The 26,647-nt window shown below is 32.3% G+C and overlaps 14 protein-coding genes across 14 annotated transcripts; 8 read left to right on the forward strand and 6 right to left on the reverse strand.

Annotated features, from left to right (window-relative positions):
• Positions 1 to 1,386: 1,386 nt before the first annotated feature.
• On the forward strand, positions 1,387 to 4,644 carry CRM1 (exportin CRM1; the record flags this gene model as incomplete). The annotated part of the gene is made up of 1 exon (XM_003683958.1): positions 1,387 to 4,644. The coding sequence occupies one exon, from the start codon at positions 1,387 to 1,389 to the stop codon at positions 4,642 to 4,644; it is 3,258 nt and encodes a 1,085-aa protein (XP_003684006.1).
• A 362-nt stretch (positions 4,645 to 5,006) lies between these two features.
• MRPL9 (mitochondrial 54S ribosomal protein uL3m) lies at positions 5,007 to 5,816 on the reverse strand (the record flags this gene model as incomplete). The annotated part of the gene is made up of 1 exon (XM_003683959.1): positions 5,007 to 5,816. One exon carries the CDS (start codon positions 5,814 to 5,816, stop codon positions 5,007 to 5,009), a length of 810 nt encoding a protein of 269 aa, XP_003684007.1.
• Positions 5,817 to 6,351: 535 nt separating this feature from the next.
• MRPL6 (mitochondrial 54S ribosomal protein uL6m) lies at positions 6,352 to 7,011 on the reverse strand (the record flags this gene model as incomplete). The annotated part of the gene is made up of 1 exon (XM_003683960.1): positions 6,352 to 7,011. The coding sequence occupies one exon, from the start codon at positions 7,009 to 7,011 to the stop codon at positions 6,352 to 6,354; it is 660 nt and encodes a 219-aa protein (XP_003684008.1).
• Positions 7,012 to 7,461: 450 nt separating this feature from the next.
• Positions 7,462 to 8,013, forward strand: IMP3 (snoRNA-binding rRNA-processing protein IMP3; the record flags this gene model as incomplete). Its single annotated transcript, XM_003683961.1, has 1 exon — positions 7,462 to 8,013. One exon carries the CDS (start codon positions 7,462 to 7,464, stop codon positions 8,011 to 8,013), a length of 552 nt encoding a protein of 183 aa, XP_003684009.1.
• A 156-nt stretch (positions 8,014 to 8,169) lies between these two features.
• Positions 8,170 to 10,479, reverse strand: TPHA0A05010 (SKG-like transmembrane protein; the record flags this gene model as incomplete). The annotated part of the gene is made up of 1 exon (XM_003683962.1): positions 8,170 to 10,479. The coding sequence occupies one exon, from the start codon at positions 10,477 to 10,479 to the stop codon at positions 8,170 to 8,172; it is 2,310 nt and encodes a 769-aa protein (XP_003684010.1).
• A 994-nt stretch (positions 10,480 to 11,473) lies between these two features.
• PET54 (Pet54p) lies at positions 11,474 to 12,295 on the forward strand (the record flags this gene model as incomplete). Its single annotated transcript, XM_003683963.1, has 1 exon — positions 11,474 to 12,295. One exon carries the CDS (start codon positions 11,474 to 11,476, stop codon positions 12,293 to 12,295), a length of 822 nt encoding a protein of 273 aa, XP_003684011.1.
• Positions 12,296 to 12,374: 79 nt separating this feature from the next.
• HSV2 (phosphatidylinositol-3,5-bisphosphate binding protein HSV2) lies at positions 12,375 to 13,763 on the reverse strand (the record flags this gene model as incomplete). Its single annotated transcript, XM_003683964.1, has 1 exon — positions 12,375 to 13,763. The coding sequence occupies one exon, from the start codon at positions 13,761 to 13,763 to the stop codon at positions 12,375 to 12,377; it is 1,389 nt and encodes a 462-aa protein (XP_003684012.1).
• An 864-nt stretch (positions 13,764 to 14,627) lies between these two features.
• Positions 14,628 to 16,559, forward strand: AMA1 (Ama1p; the record flags this gene model as incomplete). The annotated part of the gene is made up of 2 exons (XM_003683965.1): positions 14,628 to 15,867; positions 15,958 to 16,559. 2 exons carry the CDS (start codon positions 14,628 to 14,630, stop codon positions 16,557 to 16,559), a joined length of 1,842 nt encoding a protein of 613 aa, XP_003684013.1.
• A 312-nt stretch (positions 16,560 to 16,871) lies between these two features.
• PEX28 (Pex28p) lies at positions 16,872 to 18,470 on the forward strand (the record flags this gene model as incomplete). The annotated part of the gene is made up of 1 exon (XM_003683966.1): positions 16,872 to 18,470. The coding sequence occupies one exon, from the start codon at positions 16,872 to 16,874 to the stop codon at positions 18,468 to 18,470; it is 1,599 nt and encodes a 532-aa protein (XP_003684014.1).
• Positions 18,471 to 18,632: 162 nt separating this feature from the next.
• MTC6 (Mtc6p) lies at positions 18,633 to 20,192 on the reverse strand (the record flags this gene model as incomplete). The annotated part of the gene is made up of 1 exon (XM_003683967.1): positions 18,633 to 20,192. The coding sequence occupies one exon, from the start codon at positions 20,190 to 20,192 to the stop codon at positions 18,633 to 18,635; it is 1,560 nt and encodes a 519-aa protein (XP_003684015.1).
• Positions 20,193 to 20,760: 568 nt separating this feature from the next.
• On the forward strand, positions 20,761 to 22,329 carry DIE2 (dolichyl-P-Glc:Glc(2)Man(9)GlcNAc(2)-PP-dolichol alpha-1,2- glucosyltransferase; the record flags this gene model as incomplete). Its single annotated transcript, XM_003683968.1, has 1 exon — positions 20,761 to 22,329. One exon carries the CDS (start codon positions 20,761 to 20,763, stop codon positions 22,327 to 22,329), a length of 1,569 nt encoding a protein of 522 aa, XP_003684016.1.
• Positions 22,330 to 23,526: 1,197 nt separating this feature from the next.
• On the forward strand, positions 23,527 to 23,940 carry BNS1 (Bns1p; the record flags this gene model as incomplete). Its single annotated transcript, XM_003683969.1, has 1 exon — positions 23,527 to 23,940. The coding sequence occupies one exon, from the start codon at positions 23,527 to 23,529 to the stop codon at positions 23,938 to 23,940; it is 414 nt and encodes a 137-aa protein (XP_003684017.1).
• A 404-nt stretch (positions 23,941 to 24,344) lies between these two features.
• PHB2 (prohibitin subunit PHB2) lies at positions 24,345 to 25,277 on the reverse strand (the record flags this gene model as incomplete). Its single annotated transcript, XM_003683970.1, has 1 exon — positions 24,345 to 25,277. One exon carries the CDS (start codon positions 25,275 to 25,277, stop codon positions 24,345 to 24,347), a length of 933 nt encoding a protein of 310 aa, XP_003684018.1.
• A 625-nt stretch (positions 25,278 to 25,902) lies between these two features.
• On the forward strand, positions 25,903 to 26,589 carry NAS6 (Nas6p; the record flags this gene model as incomplete). The annotated part of the gene is made up of 1 exon (XM_003683971.1): positions 25,903 to 26,589. The coding sequence occupies one exon, from the start codon at positions 25,903 to 25,905 to the stop codon at positions 26,587 to 26,589; it is 687 nt and encodes a 228-aa protein (XP_003684019.1).
• Positions 26,590 to 26,647: the final 58 nt, after the last annotated feature.

The following is a 26,647-nucleotide window of genomic DNA, read 5'->3' on the forward strand; positions in this document are numbered from 1 at the left end:
TTGAAAATAAAACAATAATAAAAAGATCCGAATCAGTTCTTCCCATCTGTTCTAATGTAATAGTCTGTCTTACATCTGTCTATCTATTATATTACATTCCTGTCATAAATCTATTTATTGTAGTACCCATATTACAACAAAAAAATTATAATATTGGAGTATCATAATTATATATGAACTTAAGTTTTAGAAGTTAGAACTTAATACAATTCTAAAGTATAAATTAGGTGGCTATATATGCATTTTGGTTTTCGATGGACTTTCGACATAGTTTGATGCTATGGGCTTTATATAGCTGTTACTAAGCTATTATAGTAAGTTAACTATAAAATGTCCAGAGAACATGCTATTTTGAAAAGTTTGTCGAAAACTGAATGTATAAATGCCCTCCCACTTATACTTTCAAACCGTATTAATTTCTAACTTCTAAAAATTAATATTACTCTATAAGCTAGAAATATCAAGCCAAGATCCCCGCAACACTAGTTAGTTATATAATAAAACTCTAGGTTAAGAATAAGTTATTCCAAGTATTTATAATCAATATTGTCAACTTATACAGGCACTCAGCAACAAGCCCTAGTTTATATCAAGATACAGTAAGCTCATATCAATCATTATTGTGTAGCTTATAAATTCTAAATAATTGCAACTGGCAAACAACTTCTGAACTTACTTAATTTTTATCCTAGCTTATTGAATGCTTACCATAGGTGACAGCAATATAAGAACAGTAGCTGAGTTCATCTTAAATTTGAAAAAACGAGTAAATTCAAGAGTAATTATAAGAATATTTGATCTGTTTCTTACCTAAGATAAATGTCACTCTACCTGATATCCCAAGTTTACTAATTGGACTAGCTATGTAAAAAATTCAACTATTCGAACTGCAATCAATTGGTGATGGCTGTTCCGAATCAAAGCCAATTATTGCATATCTTTAACAAGAAATACATATACATACATATTATCACTATATATCTCATCTTTAACAATATATTGCTTGTCTAATGTCTTATTTATGTTCAATATATTCATTTACATATACGATTATTCTTATATTTATCTCTGTTCGTCTGTTTTCATTTTTTTCCAATTTATATTTTTTTCAAATTTATTTTCCTTAAAGCATTTCAAATTTTTTTATTTAAATTTCTTTCCTTACAAATAAAAAGTATAAATGTATATATATATGTATCTATAAGTATAATCAATTCTAAATACACTTTGTTCAACAATTGTTGTGTTCTTAAGAAGTACCACGATCTATATATTGTTTATCGTCAGTGAAGGCAGTTTGTTGATTGCTTTTATTGTCTAGTTTTTATTACAATTTAATAACTTACCAATTATAATTAACAATAAGTGATTATATACAGAGAAAAAATGGAGGGTATTTTGGATTTTTCTAAGGATTTGGATATTCCTTTGTTAGATCAGATTGTAGATTCATTCTATAAAGGATCTGGTGCTACCCAGAAGCAAGCACAAGATATTTTAACTAAATTTCAAGAACATCCTGATGCTTGGCAACGTGCGGATAAAATCTTACAGTTCTCTAACAATTCTCAAGCAAAGTTTATTGGTTTATCTATCTTAGATAAATTGATCACCACTAAATGGAAGTTGCTCCCACAAGAACAAAGAGTCGGTATTAGAGATTTTGTAGTCGGAATGGTGATTTCCTTGTGTCAAGATGACAATGTTTTTAAAAATGAAAAAAATTTAATCAACAAGTGTGATTTAACATTAGTGCAAATTTTGAAACAAGAATGGCCCCAAAATTGGCCTAATTTTATTCCTGAATTGATTGGAAGTTCAAGTTCTTCTGTCAACGTATGTGAGAATAACATGATTATTTTAAAGTTATTATCTGAAGAAGTTTTCGATTTTTCTGCTGAACAAATGACTCAAGCACATGCCCTTCACTTGAAAAAATCTATGTCCAAGGAATTTGAACAAATTTTTAAATTATGTTATCAAGTATTAGAACATGGTTCCTCAACGTCCTTGATTGTTGCTGCTCTTGAGTCGTTACTGAGATATCTACATTGGATCCCATATACTTACATTTATGACACAAATCTTCTTGAATTATTGAGTACAAAGTTCATAACATCCGCAGAAACTAGAGCTATAACTGTCAAATGTTTAACTGAGGTATCTCAATTGGACATCCCTTTAGAAAATACTGGAGTGAAGCCTCAAATTGTCATGTATTTCCAAAATACGTTATCTCAAATTGCAGCCAATGTTATCCCAATAACCGCTGATTTGAAAACTACTTACAAAACTGCCAGCGGTAATGATCAATCATTTTTACAAGATTTTGCGATGTTTTTAACAACTTATTTGACACGTAATAGATCTGTTCTAGAAAGTGATGAAAGTTTAAGAGAATTACTACTGAATGCGCATCAATATTTGATACAACTATCTAAAGTAGATGAAAGAGAATTATTCAAAACGACATTAGATTATTGGCATAATCTTGTTGCATACTTAATTCAAGAAATTCAACAATTACCGATTCATGAGTTAAACCCAATTACACAACTAGCTGTTGGTTATAAAACAATTTCATCAGGTGGTGGTGCTCCAAATCCTGAATTATTAAAAAAGTATCCTTTAAAGAAACATATTTATGATGTTATCTGTTCTCAATTAAGATGGGTTATCATTGAAAATATGGTCAGACCTGAAGAAGTTTTAATTGTTGAAAATGATGAAGGTGAAATTGTCAGAGAATTTGTTAAAGAATCTGATACAATTCAATTATATAAATCTGAAAGAGAAGTACTAGTTTACTTGACACATTTAGATGTTATCGATACAGAAGAAGTTATGATTAGTAAACTAGCAAGGCAAATCGATGGCTCTGAATGGTCATGGCATAACATTAATACTCTGTGTTGGGCTATTGGTTCTATTTCAGGTACAATGAATGAAGCTACCGAAAAACGTTTTGTTGTCACCGTTATTAAGGACCTACTAGCCCTAACGGAAAGAAAAAGGGGTAAAGATAATAAAGCTGTCGTTGCTTCTAATATTATGTATGTCGTTGGTCAATATCCAAGATTTTTAAAAGCTCACTGGAACTTCTTGAGAACTGTTATTCTAAAATTATTCGAATTTATGCATGAAACTCACGAAGGTGTTCAAGATATGGCCTGTGATACTTTCATTAAGATTGTTCAAAAATGTAAGTATCATTTTGTTATTCAACAACCAAGAGAATCAGAACCTTTCATCCAGACTATTATAAGAGAAATTCAATCAACCACAGCTGATTTACAACCGCAACAAGTTCACACATTTTACAATGCCTGTAGTATTATTATTGGAGAAGAAAGAAACGCTGCGGAAAGAAACAGGTTATTAGGTGATTTAATGCAATTACCAAATATGGCATGGGATGCAATTGTACAACAATCATCAGAAAATCCAGATCTATTATTAGATTCCGAAACTGTTAAAATAATTGCTAATATTATTAAAACTAATGTGGCTGTATGTTCTTCTTTGGGAGCTGAATTTTACCCACAATTAGGCCACATTTACATCAATATGTTACAATTATATAGAGCTGTGTCCTCAATGATTTCCGCTCAAGTAGCTAAAGAGGGATTGATCGCTACAAAAACACCAAAGGTACGTGGTTTAAGAACTATCAAAAAGGAGATCCTAAAACTAATTGAAATATACATATCGAAGGCAAGAAACTTAGATGAAATTGTCAAGGATTTAATAGAACCCTTATTAAATGCTGTATTAGAGGATTATCTAAATAATGTCCCAGATGCAAGAGATGCTGAAGTATTAAACTGTATGACCACTGTTGTTCAAAAGGTTGGCCACATGATTCCTCAAGGTGTCATTTTAATTCTGCAAAGTGTTTTCGAGTGTACATTGAATATGATTAACAAGGATTTTACTGAGTATCCTGAACATCGTGTTGAATTTTATAAATTGCTGAGAGCTATCAATGAGAAATCATTCGGTGCTTTATTACAACTACCCGAAGCTGCATTTAAACTATTTGTTGATGCTATTTTCTGGGCATTTAAACATAATAATAGAGAAGTTGAAATAAATGGTTTACAAATAGCTTTGGATTTAACTAGAAACATAGAAAAATCTACTGGATCTCTAGATTTTGTAAACAACTTTTACCAAAATTATTTCTTTACTTTTATTAGTGAGACCTTTTATGTTCTTACCGACTCTGATCACAAGTCTAGTTTCAGTAAACAATCATTATTATTAATGAAATTAATTTCTTTAGTTGAAGAGAACAAAATTACAGTCCCACTCTATAAACCAGGCTCTGCCACAGAGAATACATCCAACCAAGATTATTTACATCAATATTTGGCGAATTTATTAGGTAATGCTTTCCCACATTTATCCAAGGATCAAGTTATTAGCTTTTTGAGTGCTCTAATAAAGCAGTACAAGAATCCACCTGGATTTAATGGTATCTTAAGAGATTTCTTAGTCCAAATTAAAGAAATTGGTGGTGACCCAACTGATTATTTATTCTCTGAAGATAGAGAAAAGAACATACAAGAAAAGAATAAGATCGATAGGGAAAACGCCATGAAGATTGGTGGTTTAATCAAGCCTTCTGAATTGGAAGATTAAGGACTTGCTTATCCTTGTTATCTATACTTATTAAAGAAAAGCCACATAATCTTTCAACTTGCTTTTCTTAAATAATGATATCCACAATTGTTATGAATTGTAGACAAAGTTCATTTAATCTCGGCAAATGGACTCGGTGTAGTTTATATATAAAATATTATAATTATTTAGAGCATTCTTTTTTTATGCAATAAAATAAGATTCGAATTTCATTTTTTCTTTACTTATGAGAATACATGGTGAATCTTCATTTATTAATTAACTATATACATGTAGTTTTATTTGTTGTAACCATACTAAGGAACATGACCAATACTAACGGTAGTTCTGTAGAATATTTATACTGTTAAATAAATCCTTATTTAAATGGTTGGTGGCTTTTTAATAGCATCTTGGATTTTTACATAACTGCCTTTAGGACCAGAGACAGGACCTTTGACTAACAGAACATTGTTTTCATCATCGATTTTTAGTACTTGTGAATTTTGAATAGTAGTGTTTTTACCACCCATGCGACCAGGCATTTTTTTCCCCGGTAGAACTCTACCAGGATCTTGATTTTGACCAAAGGAACCACCATGTCTATGCATGATTGATGTACCATGTGAAGCTCTTAGACCTTTAAAATGATGACGTTTCATAACACCGGCAAAACCTTTACCTTTACTCACGGACTTAATATCTATATACTGCCCTGGCGTAAAAAACGATGGTTTAATCAATGTATTCAAAGGTAGTAAACCAGATTCATCTTTTACTCTAAATTCAGCAACTCTATCCTTAGGATTGACTACAGTCTTTGCGAAATGACCTAACATTTGTCTTGAAATCTTTTTAGGATTTTTATCACCAAACCCTACTTGGTTAGCAAAATAGCCATGATCTTTCACCGTCTTGTGCATCATGACTTCCACATTATTGAATTGCAGAACAGTTGCAGCAATTCTATTACCAGTAGCTGGATCAAAATAAGGCATCATTACCTTTTTTTGTGTAATGGCCCCACATCTTTTTGGTAACCATTTCCTAAGGATTGCCTTCTCTGGGGAATGATTTATCTTTGGATCTTCCAAATGGATTGAGTTTGCAATACTTGGAGCCACAAGTGAGCTTCTAGATGATAAATTCCTGATTGTCGTCCATAGTCCTAGATTCCTCTGTAGCGAACTCATCTTGCTTATCTGTCCTACTTGTATAAAAATGGATTGTCCCTTGAAGTTCACAAAATTGGTTTAACCGACCCCATTGATACAATCACCTTAAATATATTTGTTCAACTAAACTAAACCTTTCTTTAAATATATTTATTTGACTTTATTCTCAGTGGGTTGACTTTTCCAATATTGTAGCTTATATAAAGGCCTCGTATAACATGATTTCAAAGTTAAGCTGCACTTGATACCAAATGGAACCATAAAGTTACGTTGTAACGATGAGTTTAATTATCTAGGCCTTTATTAACATTAGAATAACATTTATATATATATATATATATATATATCTATTTAATGCAAACTATGTAACTACTAGTTTTGATACACATATATTGTTTTTGTTCTATGTACAGGAATGGATTTATTAACTTCTGAAAATGTAATGGAAAATGAATTGAAGAAGTATCCATCAATTCTAATGATTCAATCACTTTTGAATTATTAATAGGATTATTATGAATGTTGTTTTTGTTGTTATGACCATATCTTGCAACTATTTAATCTTTTTGTCTTTGATCTTGATAGTTTCATCGTTCACATAAATACCTTTACCTTTATATGGTTCTGGAGGATGAAAGTTCCTAATCTTTGCAGCAAAAAGAAGTACCTGTTGCTTATTGCACCCTTCGATAGTCAATGATGTCGGCGATGGAGAGGAAACTGTTATGCCTTCCGGAACATCCAAACCTTGTGTAATAGATGCACCGACTTTAACATTTACAAAAATTCCATTATTTTCTTTTTTTTCTAATGATGCTCTATAACCAGTACCTACAAATCTCAAAATTGCTAAATGGTTATCATTTACACCGATAACATGATTGTTCAAATGAGATCTTGTAGTACCCCACATGGATTTTTGAAGTTTGTTAGTTGAATCCGTCACCGCCACCTTCAATAAGTTATTTTGAACATCCTTTTGTATACTTACAAAATCAGGAACCTCCATGGTAATACTACCTTTAGGACCCTTCACAGTGACCAATTGCGACAGAGTCAACACTCTAGTCCCTTTCGTTATAACTTTCGGCAAATCCATCCGTTTTATATCAACATCAGTCCCTTCTGTAAGGAAAATAGGAGCAGATCCAATATAGGATCTTAAAATTGAACTGCAACTAAAAGCTCTTTTAGAAATCAACGACATCGTCATCGTTATTATGCCGCAAACCAAACAAATTAGATAACACACGGGTTACAAATTAGCTAGCAGTATGCACACGTATATCTCAATCGAGAGTATCCCGTGTCTTTGATCTATAAAACCATAAGAATAGTTCCTTTTAAACTAATTACAATGAACATTAAGTCGAAGTTATCCTGATAAATCTTAACTTGTGGAGTTCTTAATTATGTGGGAAAAAAGAGCGGACGGGTAATGCCTCGAAATGAAACTTGCCAAAGAAAACTTTGAGATAAAAATTTTAACAAAGGTCATCTCATCGCAATCATAGACATTTATAAAAGCATATTGAGCATTTAAATGTGTAGACAGTCGTATAATAGATCACTTCAGAAATACGCATATACAATATCTGTGGCAGAGTATAAAAGACTGGCTAACATCGGATTGCAAGAAGTTTTGGGATAGATACTCGGTAAAATGGTCAGACAATTGAAATATCATGAGAAGAAGCTTTTGAAGAAGGTTGATTTATTTGACTGGAAACAGGATGATAGTCATAGGGACACCCAGGTTATGAGAACTTACCATATCCAGAACCGTGAAGACTACCATAGATATAACAGACTTTGTGGTGATGTTCGTCGTCTGGCGAATAAGTTATCATTATTACCACCTACCGATCCATTTAGAAGAAAACAAGAACAACTTCTGCTAGAAAAACTATATGCTATGGGTATTTTGGCAACGAAATCAAAGATATCAGATTTGGAAAATAAAGTCACTGTTAGTGCTTTTTGTAGAAGAAGATTACCTGTGTTGATGCAAAGGATGAAAATGGCTGAGACCATTCAAGACGCAGTTAAATACATCGAACAAGGTCATGTCCGTGTTGGTCCAAACTTAATCACAGACCCTGCATACCTTGTGACAAGAAACATGGAAGACTATGTCACTTGGGTCGATAGTTCCAAGATTAAACAAACTGTATTGAAATACAGAAACGAAATCGACGATTTCGATCTAGCATAAATGAGATCCCACTAGAAATCACATTCATATTGTGGAATCTCTACACAAGATAAAATTAGATAAGACTACATATATACTTACATACATATTAAATAATCATAAATTTTTAACTATTTGGAAAAACATTATTTGTTATATGTGCTACTATTGTAATATTTATGAAATATTATAGTTTTGAGAGGAACCTAATTGTTTTCTCAGATCTTCATTGGAACTTGAGTGAGGTAAAATGTTTCCAACACTTGGAGGCTGTGAAACATCGAGATGGTCGATTAATCCACTAACACGACTATTATATGAATTTGAGACTTGGTTCGCACCGTAAGGGTTGTTTTGGGTGGTCAAACTGTTGGCTTTTGAATTGTTATTACTTACACTTCTGAAGGATCCGGCAGGTTTGAAAGATTTAGGTGCTCCCAATGAATGCGGATTTATCATAACAACACTTTCTCTCAATTTGTGAGGATGTAAAGTTCCACCTGATCCATCGTGAGAAGCTAATTGTTGATTATATGAAGAAAATTGATCGGAACCTTGCTTGTAAAACATATCTGGATGATCCATTGGATTTAATGCCGTACCATTCATAGCTCGTGTTCTTAACCGATTGCTGTTCAATTGTCTTTTGGACTGTCCGCTGAAAGATGTTAGTGAATGAGACGATTGTTCATAAGCCAACTGAGTAGGTGTTGGTAATACTGCAATCTCTTCATGTGTTTGCGGATGGTTATATTGCGCCGGCATTGGTTGTTGAGGCATACCATAATTATTGTAGTTATCATAATTGTTATAATTAGTTCCTGTAAAGTTCTGATATTGTCCATTGTCCATTTGTTGATTTACGTTATATTGCTCATTCATACCAGCATTGTAATTGTTGCTTGCCATGTTGGCGTTATTTTCATTGAAATTATCAATCAATGGAACTTCAGAATATATTGACGATATAACCCTATGCAATTTTTCACTATTAACAGGCAAGCTATTATTATTTTCTTCAGCTACATGTTCAGTTGATACATCTTGTTGTAAATTATCTTCTTGGTCTAATGGTACTTCACTGATTAATTCTTGATCCGTACCATTTTCCCTCAAAGATTCTCGAACACCATTTCCACCCAATTCATTGGTATTCTGATTTAATATTTGTGCTGGCATTGGCATCTCAGCATCATCTAGATTACCGTCTGCTGAGGTTTTAGGTAATACGTTTTGATTACCTGATGTTTGTCTTACAGTATTATTTCTATCCAGGTAGACATTATATATACTTTTTAATCTCCTAATGTTCTCATCCTCTTCAGTTTCCAAACTATATACTTTATCCTCCGAATTTACTGTTACATTGTGCTCCCCATTTCCATCAAGTTCAATTGACTCCAAATCTTTGATTTCTAAATTTTCTTGTGGTAATATTGTTGAGTTTCTGTTATTATCATAATCATTTTCAAAAGTGAAATCGTTGGTGTTATCTAATTTTGAAGTATCTATATCATAACCACTCACATCTTGGCCATAGTGTTGTGTAGTGTTACCTAAAACACTTTTCACAGGACTCTGCATTATTTTTGAATGCGTTGATTCATTATCAGTATCTGAAGTAAAGATCGAAGCTCTCTTTATGTCATAGTTTTGAGAACCTATTGACTGAGATGGAGGTGGGGCATTAGAAAGACCGTTACTCTGAGACAGATTAATGTAACTATTTTTATTCGATGTTGAATATGCATTACTAGTCAATGAAACAAGACTATGATTTTTGGAGGCTAGTTTATATGCACCCAAGTCGGCAGGACCATCGATATTATTTGCATAATCTCTCAATGCAAATGTATCAATATTTTCTGGTACATATGTAGGTACTCTCATATTTGATTTTTCTACCAAATTTCTTTGTGAAGGGTTTGAAAAGGGGTTATTTGATCTTGCATTATCAGATGCTAAATATTGAACATCGTCATTGTAATCATTTTTCAAATCAAAGGAACCGATCTCACTGGAATTCGGTATATTATACATATCACCATGAGTGAACTTCCCTCCAGGAAAACGAGAATGCTTGTTATTGATATTTGGAATATACTCTGCGTCACCAACGAAATCAGGATCATTATCTTCCTTTTCATCTCTTTTCTTTCTCTTGTATAATACACACAATATGACAACGAAGATAACTAAAATGACACCCACGGGAACACCCACTGCAACACCTACAGTGGTGCTATAACTGTGGTCTGCAGGATATGTACATTTAGCAGTACCGCATAACGAAGAGGTACTACTTCTCGAGCTCTCAGAAGAGCTACTTGAACTATCATCATCATCTCTTCTATAGAGAGTAGGATGATGTGACACAGTAGAGGTCATGAAACTTGAGTGCTGTTGTGTTAAAGTTCCATGAAGCTGGGAATGCAAAGTAGTCGGTGTAATAAATACACTGTCACGAGCCAGAACAGATATTGACATGATATATTGTGTGAAGTGCAAATGTGTGCTAGGCCCGATCTTGGTATGTGTATGTATGTGTTACTAAGCCTGCAAAAGCGTTCATAACTCTTATAAGCCTATATATATATGAATACATATACAGAAATACAGACAAGAAAAGACACCAAAAGAGATTGACTCAAGAAAACATGCAATTGTGTAAGATTGATTGAATCAACTGCAAACGAACAGGACACATGTGGAGCTCATCACTTTTGCAGATGACAATGAAATAAAACACCAAAACCAAACCAAATAGCGATATTCGAGAGCACTAAGGAAGTAGAAGTACAGGCAATTCTTTGACCAAAGAAGGACCTCAGCTCTAACAAAATTTTAGGCAATAAAGTTCTGTTCTGTTCTTACTGGCAAGCATAGAACAGCAAGAGTCTCGAAAGAAATGAAATGCTTTTACCAAATGGTCTTTTCTGATGTTGAAGACATGTCAAGAATTGAATCAAAGAAGAAAAAGAAAGAAGAAAAATTACGCCAAAAAGTTTTTCAAGATCACATTCTGTGCGACTGTTTCTGTGAAGATCTTGTTTCGAGAATTCCAATTCGACCAATTCAAGAGAAGTTCGAGCCCATTTGGGAAATATAATAGACAACTTTGGATGAGGGCAGAATAGATGAGACGATATGATATGGATAGAGGGATCTTGACGTTGATGCTGATGATGCTGAAGCTGATGACAAAGAGGTCGAGGTTGTTGTTGTTGCTGAAAGGATCAATGATTGTGGGGAGGGTCCTGCTAAGGTAGAAGAGGGTTTTCGGGTAATAGAAGTGAAAGTGGAAGTGGAAAAATTCACTTTTGCAATTGTCATGTTCAATATTGTGGAAATATATATAGATATATAGATATATAGATATATCTATTGATGGGTTTCTTGGAATGATATATTGCGTATGGTTTCTTACTCATATCTTCTATCTTGCCTCTGGAAACTGTGGTGTTTCAATTCCGGATTCATAATGTCTAATGGTAAGCTAGTGAATCACGTTTTGAAACATATTGTTAAGGATGGGAATATTTTAGGGTCGCCAAAGATGGCTAGCAAGAAATTATTAACTGCAGTTCCGGAAACTAACATCTTGAATAACGGTAAATTTTCAATTTTACAATATAATAGTTATAATTCATCTCTTACGGAGCAACATTTCTTAGATATAGTGCCTTTTGATGTTCGCAATGCTATTATCAGTGATGGCAATCATGATGATGCATTTAAGTTGTTACAAGCTAGGGATCCTAAATATTTCCAATTTAATAATATCTACTATTTGGTGTTTAGAAATTATAAACAGTTAAACCTTTTCATAAATTCAACAAAATATGAACGAATAAACAAAATAAGGGTGAAATTTAAAATTATGAAAGGTAACTCTATGCTTGATGATTTTTCAAAATACCACTCAACTTTAAAAGCTGCAAATGTCTCAAGAGACAGTTACTTTAAAGCTATTAAAGATATCAACTTAATAAAAACCGCTGGGAATTTGAATCAAATGATAGATGAAGCAAAATCAATGGGAAGAAAAAATCTATTAGTCTGGAATTTACCTAATCATATGAAACCTCATGAAATTAAAGATTATTTTTGGTTTTATAATATAACAGATGTATTTAAATTGTATTGGAGCAATGAGAATGATTCTTTATATAATACTTTGCATTTCTTTAAATTTGCTGATGAACATGATTGCATCAAATTTAGACATAATTTCCATGGAACGTATTTCAATGATCCAATCGGTGATGCGAAATCAAAATTGTTAATAGAAAAATTATCTTAAGAATATTTATTAATTTGCCTACGCATAATTGGAAACAACATATACATATATAAGTAGTAATGTAAATAACACAAGGAAACTATAATTCTCTCCATGATTCACGAACCAGTTCCCATTTCTTTTTCTTCGGTGCGGTACTTGATGCATCTCTATTTAGAGTTTCGTTGATTGTATAATTTTTGACAACCTTGGGACTATGCATTTCATCATTTTCATCATTGTGTTCATGCTCTAGTATCACATATTTTTCCCAAATGCCTCTACCTTTCCATACAAGTATTAACGTGTCTTCGTCATAATAATTATCGTTGTCATCATTTCCAGTTCCCGTAGACCAACCAATTTTACATCTGTCATTTAGAAATTCTAGATCTGGCTCATTACTGTTCAGACCATCTCTTAGCAGTGGATTTTTTAGGTGTAGACTACACATTGACCACACAGAATATATATACTTTGGTTTCCAAATGTGAGGTACATAATTCCTTAAAACATGCGTTTTGTTATGATTAAAATTATCTTTCTCCTTATTGGTATCATTTTCATTACCTTCCTCACTTTGGAGACTAGTTAATTGAAATATATGCAGAGTTTGTTTATCTGAAATAACAGCTAAACGAGTGCCGTTGGGGCTAAAGGACATTTCATAAATATCTGCTCTATCCAGACCTCGACGAAACTCCTTTAATAAAACACCATTTATTGTACTAAAAATTCTTATTAATGTGCCTTGTCTTGAACATGTAGCAACCATTGTCCCTTGTTTATTCAATCTTACCAGTCGAATTGCAGACTTATGAGCCTTTATAATAGAAGTTGGTAATAATTGACTCTCATCTGGATTATTTTCGTTGTATCTTAATTGGGATAAATCGGCGATATGTATCTGCCCTAGCATTCTTGGTGATACATAGGCTAAATAGCATTTGATGGACATTTTATTTTTAATGAAACTATTGCTTTCGTTGGTACCTCTTCTTTGGGATCTATTATTTTGACATATTACAAAATCACACGTACTATTGTGTTCAATACTCAAAGATGGACATATCTTTACTGTCTTTGGTTGAAATTGAAAAATCTCAATACTATTTGCTAAGACTGCAATAATATATATTCTTGAAATAAAAACAGATTTAAGCGGTGACATGAATTTTAAAACAATGCTTTCTTTTTTCTTTAAGTCATCCCAAACAATTAATTTATTGGGTGGATATTTTGGTTTCAGACCACCACCCAATAAGGCAATGTAGTTGGTCCTATGTAACATCTTAGAATATGCAATCCCGCACCTCTCCTGATCATTTGATATATAAGTCAATTTACAACTTAAGGGATTGCTATTGTAGACCTTAAATCCATTTTCAGAAGAACAACTAAAACATGATTCATCTTGATTAAATGAAATGTCAAGAAACTTTTGATGCCTAACACTCTGGGTGTTCACTATGTTCGATCGAACGTTCATAATTCCATTAATTATCGATACGTTTACTTTATTTTGTATATTAGTTGGTTTAGATTTCACCAAATTTTCATTATATTTGCAGAAAAATACAGAACTAATGTTGATAAAGTAGTATATGTAGTCTACAGGTGTCCAATTTGAAGCAACCAGGAACTAGTACGTTTCTAAAGATTGCTGTGCTAATTAGTTTAATACCTCATCTGAAATAGCCAATCTTCAAATAAGATTTGTTTATTTTTTTTGGTATTAACGTTAAGTTGAACATTAATGGAAAGACGCTTAAAGGAAGTATCTCGCGATGGTGGCGTCACAGTAAAGAATACAACGACGCAATTGTAATGTATCGCCACCAGTATATGGATATTATTATAATCTTAAAGACTAGATTGTTCTATTAAATGCTGTCAATATATTCATCTTGATATCAATTAGAGAACCAAAAAAGTTAAATTTATGGTGTAAGACAATTGATTTGGGATTCAAACATTCAAGACAAGACATAAAAAAGAGTAGATGAGGATTTAATGTTTTAAACAATATCGACATATTCCAAATTTATTTAAAACCCTTAACCACCATAGTATTATCTATCATTGTCACTTCAGTAGATTTATTTCACCATCTTTCCTTTATCTACCTTTTACACTTTATACAACCATATAAATATGTATTTATTCTTTTAGCGTCATTAAATTTTCTGTTCCAAATTTTTGTACTTAAATTAACTAACTTTCTCAATACTTTCAGTTTAAATAAAAATGTTTCAATTTTAACTTATAATATAAAGAACATAACAAGATAACCCAATAAATCCTGCTATTTAATTCTTGCGAAATTGATATATCAATTAGTTTTATTACCAAAATGACCAAAACTAAAATAACCAATTCTATTTTAAATAATAATAATAAAAAGAGGATGGGCGGCAAAAACACAGACAGGTATATTCCTTATATTGCATCCCATAAGGCTTATAAAAACACAACCACGACTATAAATCTCCAGTTCAATGATACGAAAGATTCACCAAGTAACTCTGACTCGTCATCTCCAATAAGATTATCCTCCCCAGAATTTTTCCATGATTTAAGAAATACAGGCCACTACCAAGCTATTGACGCAAGCTTGTCTCCTAATACTACTCACCCTGTTGGGATTGATGTTACAGATGATAATGGTTCTACATCTGCAAATAATAATAAGAAATTGAAATTAGACCAACAACATAAAAATGTGATTGCTGAATCTTTGGGGTTTCTGAATTTTAAACGTGTATACACATTTACAGATAACAAAGATAAGATAATCCAAGACTCACAAAGCAATGATCATTTTAATTCTGGAGAGTCGATGACACACATGAGTCCAATGTCATTATTTGGAAAATCTGATCCACATTTTGAGAGATCATCGACACCAATGAAGACCAATCGTCCAGCAACGAGAATTAAATCTCATGTACCATATAGGGTATTAGATGCTCCAAATTTAAGAAATGATTTTTATTCAAATCTAATATGTTGGTCAAAAATAACAAATAACGTAATTGTTGGATTAGGATCTAACGTCTATATTTGGTCAGACGTTCAAGGTGCAGTTCAGGTAATGGAACATGACTATTTAGGAAAACATAATGATTATGTTACGTGTGTGTCATTTTGTCCATTCAATTCGTTTTTTCTGGTTGGCTCTAAACAAGGAAGATTAATTTTGTTTAATCAAGATGACTTTGTGGGTCAATTCAATAATAAAACATTGAAAGGTGAGCCTTTAGTTGAATATAAAACTTCAACTTATAGGGGAATTGGTTGCATTGAGTGGTTCCAAAGTCTCGACGATGAGTACAAATTTATAATCGGGGAAGAGTCAGGGGAGATTACGTTTTTTAAAATAAAAATAAAATCAAACGTTGATAAAAAGATGTCTGATTATGACAATAATCAACCAACTCAACTGAATGATAATTTAGATTACAGTTTAAATACAACGAAATTACACGATCTCAATGAACTATCTGAGGAGGAAAGTTCAAATAACGGTAAACGACTATTGTACAAAATAAATTTAATTCATAAGTTTAGAGCTCAAACGCAACAAATATGTGGTATGTATTACAATTGGATTTATTATTACAAATTAACTAGTTTTTTTCTTTCAAATTATTTTTCTAACTATTATTTTTAATTAATCACAGGTATTTCATTAAATGAGAAATGTAACTTAATAGCAGTTGGGGGCAATGATAACTCCTGCTCTGTCTGGGATATCAAAGATAAGAAAAATCCTACTCTGTTGCAGACATTGAAACATAATGCTGCGGTCAAGGCAATTGCATTTTGTCCTTGGTCTAGGTCACTTTTAGCAACAGGAGGAGGTAGTAAAGATAGGACGATCAAGTTTTGGCATGCACAATCCGGTACTTTAGTAAAGAAGATAAAGACAAAAGGTCAAATAACGTCCTTGATATGGTCGGCAAGATATAAACAAGTTGTTGCTACTTTTGGATTTGGTGACGTCGAGAATCCAGTCTTGTTAATGCTATTCTCTTACCCCAAACTGAACCCAATCTTACAAGTCAAAACGCCAACACCAATAAGGGTTTTAAGTGCAGTTGCGTCACCAGATATAACTTCAATATGTATTGCTGCAAATGATGAAACTATTAGATTTTACAAATTATGGGATGACTACGAATCTGAAATTAAAGAAGTGCAAGAAAAAGGTGTATACGGTTCCAATCTAATCGAATATATAGAGGGTATTGATTCAAGTAACTGTACCTCCACAATAAGATAGTCAGTATAGAAGTAGACTTACGTACATATGTAATGTCTTCAGATCTCTAATTCTGTAATAATCGTTTCATAAATTTGCCTTGTTCTCCAGTTCTTGTTCGTTTTTTATATCACTGCTTTTTTAAGGGAAAGCTTTTAAGGAAGAAAACTATAACTTGACATATATAAAAGCAGTGATGAGCAAAAATAAGTAAATGTTTATACATAAAAAATATATATAAAATATACTAATATAGATGTAATCAGTCATATTAAAACTATTAATTAAGGGTTTATATTACAGTAAAATATTTGCTGACCAATTACCAGAGGAATGCTAAGGTATATAGGTCAAAAGTATGAAGCTATTTTAGCCACCATCATAGAGAAAGAGATAGATGAAAATCCATCGAATGCAAAGAGAGAACTAATCAATAACATAACGACATCTTTAATCGATGCATCAATAGAGAAATATAAGACAAACAAATATGGTCATGTAAGTACGGCTACTGACGTTAATGAATATGATAAATTTTGGAATGATCAGAATTTCAAACAAGAGTTTGAGCAAGATACACCGCCATTATCAGAAAATATTGAAGTTGAAATGAACGAAGAAAGAGTCTCACCTATTGATACGCAAGTTGCTATTCCTAAGCCAAGAGAACATTTTTTAGATATATTCGTAGATAAGCTGATAAGTAAATTGGTAACTGAAAGATTGCCAGAAAGAGAACAGCTAGCTGATCGAATACTTTTGCCAACTGATAATTACCAACAACCTATATCCGCCACAACTTTAGGAAGCAATTTTGGTAAGTTAGGTTCAAACCTAACAACATTATTTGATTTACAAGAAAGTATTATTAGATTGATTACCTGGAGGGCTCCATCAGCTACTATTACACTATTAATATTGCTAACTTTTTTTATCAATTACCCACTATTGACATTGTTGATTCCTCTATTTAATTTACTCTTTAGAAATATGATACCAAGTTACTTACACAGACACCCTTCCAACCTCAAGAAATATCCAATAAAAATAATATATGGCAGATCATTGATTGAAGATGTTACTACCGGTGGACCTAGTAATGCCTGGCATCCTAAATCAGATTTTGGTAAAAATGACTTGCCATCATCTAGTTCAGAAGCAACGTATGATAGCCCAAATATAATCAATGATCGAACTTCACAAGTGTCTGTTCAGAACAGCAATAGTTCTGTAGAAATCGTAGCTAACCTTCGTGATCTTCAAAATGTAACATCTAGTCTCGTTAAGCTGAATGAGGAACTAGAAAAATTTTTTTATGGACTAGCTGGTTTTAAAGATGAATCTCAATCGACACTTCTGTTTTTTATCTGTTTTATTAGTTTATTTGCATCACTTGGCTTGTTTTACAATATTAACTGGCCGATGTTTTTAATTACTACTATTTGGACATTTATGATAGCCATTCATCCTAAAATCAAACCTTTATTGATCAATTTTATTAAAATAATGTTAAACAAGAAAAAAAACAATAATACAAAGAACAGGCGATTTAAGCATCTTGTCATTTTAGATGAACAGCCAGAGGAGCAATACGTAGAAATATTTGAGATATATAAGAAAGGAATCACTTCTTATCAATGGAATCTTTGTGTATTTTCAAATCAAATATATGATCCTGATGATACAGTGAGAAAATTAGAAGATCCACCACATGGAGTACCCACACTAGAAGACATAACACCTCCAAGAACATGGACATTTGATGAAAATAGCAACTGGGAAATTGATAAAGATGCAGCAGGCTGGATCAAAGAGAATGAATTGACATTATTTGCGAATAATGATTTTGCTATGGATGAAGAGTATAAACGCAGGAGGTGGGTCCGAAAAGTACTAAGATATGCGAAACCAGCTAGAAAACCTCAAACATGAACTCAATAACAGTGAAACAATAGAATGCTAATAAATCTATAAATAATTAATATCATTTATTTCCTATAATTATATAGTATATTCAACTTAATATTATAAGATGTATGCAGTGAATAATGTTGAAATGCAAACCTAAAGGTCTAGTAGGGGAAATGTCAAATTTTATGCAGGTACACCATCACTTTCGGGTACAGCCATTTTAGAAATAACTTTCTTCCAGTTATTTCTATTATCATGTATAGGGGCACTCAATAAATTCAATAATGTTACAATCACAAGTAATCCAAATGAACAAACGCATGCAGGAGTAAGCATTCTCGTAAAATTTCTTCCTGACATGACCTTTTGATAGGGACATGATGCAAACGGCCCGCCTGTAACCCAACAGTCACTAACGGAGATGGAATTTATATCAATCCAAATATTGATATTTCCCATTTCATATTTTTTGAGAAAAAATTCTAAAGCTAATTTCTGTAATGGTGTCGAGGGTATAGAAAAATCAAAGCCATCTGGACAATTTGATCCACTAAAGCTATCAAAATCAAAATATGAATTTTCATTTTCACTTAAAATGAATCCAAAATTATCATTATAAGATCGACATAAACCATATAGTTTGTCATAACAATTACCTACGATCCACTCCGATGATATATTATGCACAGTGTAAGACATATATCCACAATTATATGCGGTAAAACTCTTATCTTTCGGTAGAGAGCTTTGTTTTTTAGGCTCTCCAACTTTCCATGACCAACTGTTTATAGGAGTAGTTAAATCTGATAATAGGAGTATATTACTGGAATCGAATTTATTTGCAATAATAGGAGAGTAACCATAACTAATGTATTGTGGCCCATCGCTTTCAGTAAAATTTGATAATAAAAACCTCCATGGAATTAATGATGTGTTTCTAACTTCTTCTACAGTAGTTGGGATATCTAGTGTTGCATTAAATTCATCAAAATGCATGATTGAACGGTTAAACGTATATGGGGATTCATCTGATTCCATAACTTGCGATATTTCTGAAATCACTACTCTTCTTCTAATTTCATATAAAAACCTATTTAAGGTAGGCCAACCATTTACTGCATTCACGCCATTCATATCAAAGGTTTTACCAGCTTTTCTATCTGAAAGCAAATCATCTGGCTTGTATATATAACTTCCACCTAGTCCATGTTCAAGCAAAGCCGAAATATTTTGGCTAGGTGAACTATAATCAATAAAAGTTAAGCTATTATTCTGAATACGTAACATCATAAAGAATAAATTCGCAGACAGGTTTGTATCTGTGTCATCTAGAAAAACTTTTGTTTTCGATAAAAAGCTTTGAAAAGTTATGCTTGTATCAACAAGGGTCCATATGTTATCAGTTAACTCCAAATCTACTATAACATTTTGAACCCCACTAGATAAGATATCATAATAATAGTTCAATAAATCGTCATTGTTTATAGTATCATTTGATTGCGAGAAATTTGAGTGAAGTAAAACTGATTTCAACTCAATACCCGTCAAAGGAAGTTGATCTATCGTTATATTATATTCAATATCTCTTTGGGACCTCTGACTTAGTGCTGCACTCGAGTTTGAAGATATAGAGTGTGCTTTAGCAGATGAAGTGTCCGCATTAACAAAAGTTGTTGGTATACTATTTAATACCAAAAGGCAACATATACCGATAAATAAATAGCGGAACAATTTAAGAGTCATAAACAAATACTAGAATAGTTGAAGACACGATAAATATTATAGTTCTTTAATGAAGGAAACCTTGAATATCATATATTTTCAATTATTTATAGTAGTGTTAAATGGATGTATCGACGAATTTTTTGTACCTTCTTAATCAGATTCAGTTTATATTTCTTTTATTTTCAATGAATATTTATTTACTAGAAAAAATATAAGTTATTCTTCAATAATACTAGTTTGTTGTTGTCTACTTCAGTACTTTCAAACCGAAATTAACAATATAAATAACTGTATATTAAATTTAATCTTTATTTTTGCTCAGTTTTATTTGTATTGTCTTGCTATCTAAAAATTTCAAAGCATCGGCTTTTTAATATGCTTTTCATTTTATTGTTTGATAAATGACGAAATTGATTAAAATTGATTACATTCTCTTAACGTTTTTTATAATTGTTATACATTTAAAAGGGTTCTTATTGAATGGAATACAGTCAATTAATATACTGAAATCAAATTACAGTTTTAATTGTGTGTACTATAGTTATAGGAGACACAATCGTGCATTCCGTGTTTAATTGTGTCCTAGATGTCCAAAAACGAAGAGCAGTCAGACGGAGATAATATACTAGGTGAAGATACTATTCAAATCATCGTTCCTGGTATTCAGAGAGACTTACAAACTGAAGTCATTCTTGGTTTCGTGTTAAATATCATAATCTATGCGTTCCTATTAATATACTTTTCTGTTACCTTTTGGTACCTTACAACAAGAGTAGTACCATATTTATTTATAGATGAAGTTTTCCACGTAACTCAAACCATCCGTTATATCAAAGGAGATTGGTTTTATTGGGATCCAAAAATTACAACTCCGCCTGGTCTTTATATATTAGGCTATCTGAATTATCAAATCGTAAAAATGTTCACTTCGTGGAGTACCACTACACTTTTAAGGTTAGTTAATTTAATTGGAGGAACAGTTATACTGCCTGCTGTTGTACTAAGACCACTGTTTTTATTTAATGCCATTGGATTTTGGCCTATTACATTGATCTCTTTCCCATTGATGACGACATACTATTACTTATACTACACAGACGTATGGTCAACCATATTCATTATGCAATCATTAAATGTTATAATAACGTTACCACTGGGTGAAAATTATAGTATTTGGTTAAGTGCATTTTTCGCTGGTATAAGCTGTTTATTCAGGCAGACAAATATCATTTGGTGTGGATTTATCATGGTATTGGCAATTGAAAGAAGAGCAATGATTCAAAAAGAATTTAACACTCACAATTTTAATAATTATTTGAAGGCATTTATCTACTCAGTTGATGAATTTAAAACTGTCGTGTTACCATATATGATTAATTTCATATTATTTTTCATTTACTTACTTTGGAATAGGTCAATTACATTAGGTGACAAATCCAATCACTCTGTAGGAATTCATTTAGTTCAAATTTTCTACTGCATCTTTTTTATAACGATATTCAGTCTCCCACTATGGCTCTCAAAAAATTTCATACTAGGTTATTTAAGAAGATGGAACGTCAAATTCATTCAATCAATTTTTGAAATAATTGGTATCATTATTATTATTCGTTATTTTACAAAAGTGCATCCATTTTTATTGGCGGATAACAGACACTATACATTTTACTTGTTCAAGAAAATAATTGGAAACCAAAGAAGACTAATCAAATATGGATTAATGTCTCTGGTATATCATTTTTCAATATTTACTTATGTCGAACTGATGAGGACATGTGAATTGACATTCCACCCTATCTTGCCATTACCAATTAAAGAGACAATTACATTGCCAGTACAATTAACGCATATATCATGGACTGCGCTTATTTTATGTACTATAGTAACCCTGGTGCCATCGCCATTATTCGAACCTCGTTACTATATCATTCCATACTACTTCTGGAGAATATTTGTGACATGTAATGCAGAACCAATTATAGGAGACATTCAACCTCCACCTACCGGATTACCTCCAATAACCATCGCCGCAACCAATAGGCTATTATTCGAGTTTCTTTGGTTCATGTTAATAAACATAATGACCCTAATTGTTTTCATTAAGTACGAATTCAGTTGGTATACAGAACAATTCCCACAACGTATTATTTGGTGAATTAGATTTCCAAAATTTCATGTGGCACTAGAAAGACCTTATTTTGCATTCCACATCCCACTTGTTTCATAAAACTATGACTAAATTAGACCCATCTAAGCTTTCATCTACCGCAACATAGTTTTCTTTGGGACATAGTCTCCACACGCACACGTCCACCCAATCGACATCAAAAATTATACATATAGATATAAACGTAAATAGTATAAACTAAAGTTTATAGTGTCACATGGAAAACCTTTCCCTCAATACTTAGACGTACCTTGAATGCTATGAACATACAATGACCAAGTGACAATCGAATCCAATTCACATGGATGTCTCATTGCTGTCGCCGGAAACACACATATACTGATACATTCAGGGTTGCCCCTTGCAAGCAATACCAATCCCAAATCCAAACTGATACTACTACCAACACTAGAAGACTGTATTACCTTTAAGAATAACCATCCATTGAGAAACATCACTTATCCATCGCAGCAATTATCGCTATTCTCTTCTCATCACTTATGCCTGTTTTTGAAATTTCAATGTTTTTCCTATTTAGGCTAACAGGTAAACACAAAATATCGATGCCTTCGAAGAAAAAGTCAGAAATTATTTGTGAAGAGGCACAAAAGAGGTTAAAGTGAATAAAATAGTAGTCAAGTGATGGCAAAGAAGGACAATTAGAACCATTAACAGGTTTTGTTAGATAGATGAATAGACGGCTCAGGATGCTGATATATGTCGTAACTATACACATTCTTTCGCACTCTTTAACCACCCTCTTTTTGACTTTTAATAAAGCAAGATGTAGTTCCGGGATGGGAACTCTAAGTTATGTTTCGAGTATTAACTATTATTAACAGAAAGTTAAGTAATTCGTAATCATGGGTCCATTAAAGCGTCATTTTGATAAATTTGCAAATTATGTTTCAGTTTTGGGTAACGTTATTGATATCTCTTGAAAATTTAAAGGAGAAAAATATTATTTGACAATTATCCCATCAGTAATACTACTTTTTTGTAAATATTTCTTTTAGTGATCGTTAACAAGGATTAGATACTATTATATATATATATGTATATGTGTGTATGTCCGTGTTAGTTTGTTCTATATAATTACTATTTATTCTTTGTAGCTTTTGAGAATTAAACGTAAGTTCACATTTGTTGAATCATTCACATCAGCATCTCAGCATCTACACACAAATGAACAATCAATTAGAAAAAAAAGTCTTATTAGACAAGACAAATACCAAACTAAGCGTACAAAACACTAATGTTGTTAAAGACTATAAAGCTAATGATATACTCAAACCATATAGAAAAACCAATTCAGATAATGGACTCCTCAGAAGCGTACCTTGTGATAGAGCCATTCGAGTGAATAACAGCGACTCGAATAGAATCAAGAAACCAATTGGGCCGGTTCATAAGCAACTTGTCAATAAGATTAAGGAACAATTTTCTCGAAACAAATTCTTCTCACCAACTGATGCGATCCTTTCACCATGTTCTGAAAAGATTAATAATCATCGAGAAAAAACATATAAAGTTAAATCTACTCCTGAAAGATTAAACTTTAAGAAAATCGATGATGAAGAAGATATCGATATTTCATAAAGGGCCGTTTTGCATTAAAAATGGTGGCTTCACATACAAGCTATACAAAAATAAATTGTAATTGTTTCTTGAACAGATTACCATAGATTACGCATTTACATCCAAGGAGCAAATAAATTACATTAGCATTTAACTATGTTTGTTTTTCTTTTATCTAAAGAAACTAATATATTCAACTATTTTATCTAACTATAACAAATATACCAATACAATATTATTTTGAAAAATGTTTAAATTTATTTTTAAATTACGTAAATTATTGAAGCAACTATTGTACGTAAATGATAATTCAATTATTATCTTTTCTAAGAGGTTTTTTTATATAACTATTCACATGTATTTGAACAACATATTATTTATTTGGTAGTAGTTGATATCAAACATTTCATTTTATTGAAGTATGTCTATTTCTCTTTTTTCAAACGAGCATCAGATAGAGTATTCAATAACAATGCTTCGTTGTCTAATACCACTCTATTAGGCGACTTAGCCAGTATATCAGCGATATCTTTAGCTGTATCCAATCTTTTAAGTTCGACGTAATCTTTTGATTTTTTAATTGCTTCACCAATCAATTCTGCAGACTTAGCTTCACCTTGAGCTTTAACGACCATACCTTGTTTTTCTTGTCTTGCTTTATCCACTACAAAAGCTGCTCTTTGTGCATCTTGTTGAGCGATTTGTTTAGCTTCTACAGCAGTGGTGAACTCGGGAGAGAAAGTCATATATGTTATTGAAACATCATCTAAAGTAATATTAAACTTCTGAGCTCTTAAAACCAAGTTATCACGTATCAATCTTGAAACTTTATCTCTTTGAGTAATTAATTGGGAAGCATTGAATTGTGCAACAACTGCTTTCAAAACTTCATTCACAATAGAAGGTAACACTCTTTCATCATAGTCTTGGCCTAAAGTACGGTATATAGTGGGAAGTTGAGTGACGTTTGGTCTAGATAAGACTCTGCATGTAATATTCACCATTTGTAAATCTTTAGTACCTGTCAACGAAGCAACATTACGGGGTTTTGCTCTGACATCATAGATCACCGGAGTTTCAATCCAAGGTATCACAAAATGAGTACCTTCAGTATATATCTTATTAGAGACACCACCAATACGCGAATAAACAATTGCTCTATGACCACCATCAACGTTGAACAAAGCTGAATTACCCAACACAGCAGCACCACCAAGTAATAACAGTGCCCCAACGCCTGAAAATACACCTTTAGGCACACCGGGACCCGGATTTCCTCTTGGATTCTGTTGTGCTTTTGCAACCTGTTGTTGCAGCATCTTAGCAAATCTTTGAAAGTCACCTGCGTTTCTACTCATCTTGATGAAAATTCTTTGTCTTCCAGTGTAAGTCTATAGGAATCTAATCTTCTCAAATCTTCAATTATTAAATCTAACAATTCCTTAACCTCTTCGTACCGATACACAGCACTTTTATATTAGTTATACTTTCATAATAATTGTTCTTTAACCAACCCACCTCCCTTCTATACTAAACCATATTTTTTCAACACCTTCTTCTTCTTCTCCTTCCTTTTGCCTTTTGCCACAAAAACTAAACGTCACGTGCATGTCACGTTTACAACCGGGTAATATTTCAATTTTGTAGATGAAATAGCCGCGGAGCCACAAAAACAGGAGAAGAGGGGCGGGGGCGCAAAACGTGACTTTTAGTTCTTTGCATATGTTTTAGGAAATCTTCATATAAATAGCCGAGGATATTGTTATGCAGATTTACAATATTGTCGTATATACCTTATACATATATAAAGGTTTATGTTTATTGAGTTGGCGGTTAACATTATTTTACTCCTTTTATTCGTCAAGTTGGCATGATTGTATAAGAAAAAGTAAACTATTAATTAATTAATTAATTAATCAACAATCAATTAAGAATACTAGTGATACACATATACAGACATATATATATATAGAATAAAAAAAAATGGAATTTCCTTTACAACAAGCTTGTATGAATAATGACTTTAAAACTGTAAAAGAATTGGTCTCGGAAGATCATTCATTAGTTTTTAAAAAAGATAGTGATGGAAGAGTTGGGTTACATTGGGCTGTTTCTTTTCAGTTTGAACCTATTATTGACTATTTACTCTCATTTATGAAAGAAATGGATATCGATGATTTAGTGGATGATGCAGGTTGGACTCCATTCCACATTGCTTGTTCTGTAGGTAGTTTAAATACCGTGAAAAAATTATATGAGGGAGATCTCAAGCCAAATCTAGATTTGCTTACATTACAAGGCGTCTCTGCTCTTCATTTAGCCGTGTCAAAAAAACATCTACCTATAGTCGAGTTTCTACTGAATAAAGGTGCCTCAGTTAGAGTTAAAGATAAAAAATTACAATTACCAATACATAGAGCTGCTGCAATTGGGTCAATGGCAATGGTTGACATTCTATGTCAAAAGAATAGTCCAGTGAACGCAAAAGATTTCCAAGGATGGACTCCACTATTCCATGCATTGGCAGAAGGTCACGGTGATGTGGCGGTCCTGTTGGTTAATAAATACAGTGCTGACTATGAAAGTACTGAAAATTCAAACGGAGAGAAACCATTGGACGTGGCATTGAATGAACAAGTTAAGGATTATTTCATTAAAAATGTCCAATAAGAACAATTAACAAAGAACCACCATATAAAAAATAATGTCGTTGTAAATATATTGAAGT

This window comes from Tetrapisispora phaffii, chromosome 1, assembly GCF_000236905.1.
Source record: "Tetrapisispora phaffii CBS 4417 chromosome 1, complete genome".
In the NCBI taxonomy this organism is placed as follows: Eukaryota; Fungi; Ascomycota; class Saccharomycetes; order Saccharomycetales; family Saccharomycetaceae; genus Tetrapisispora; species Tetrapisispora phaffii.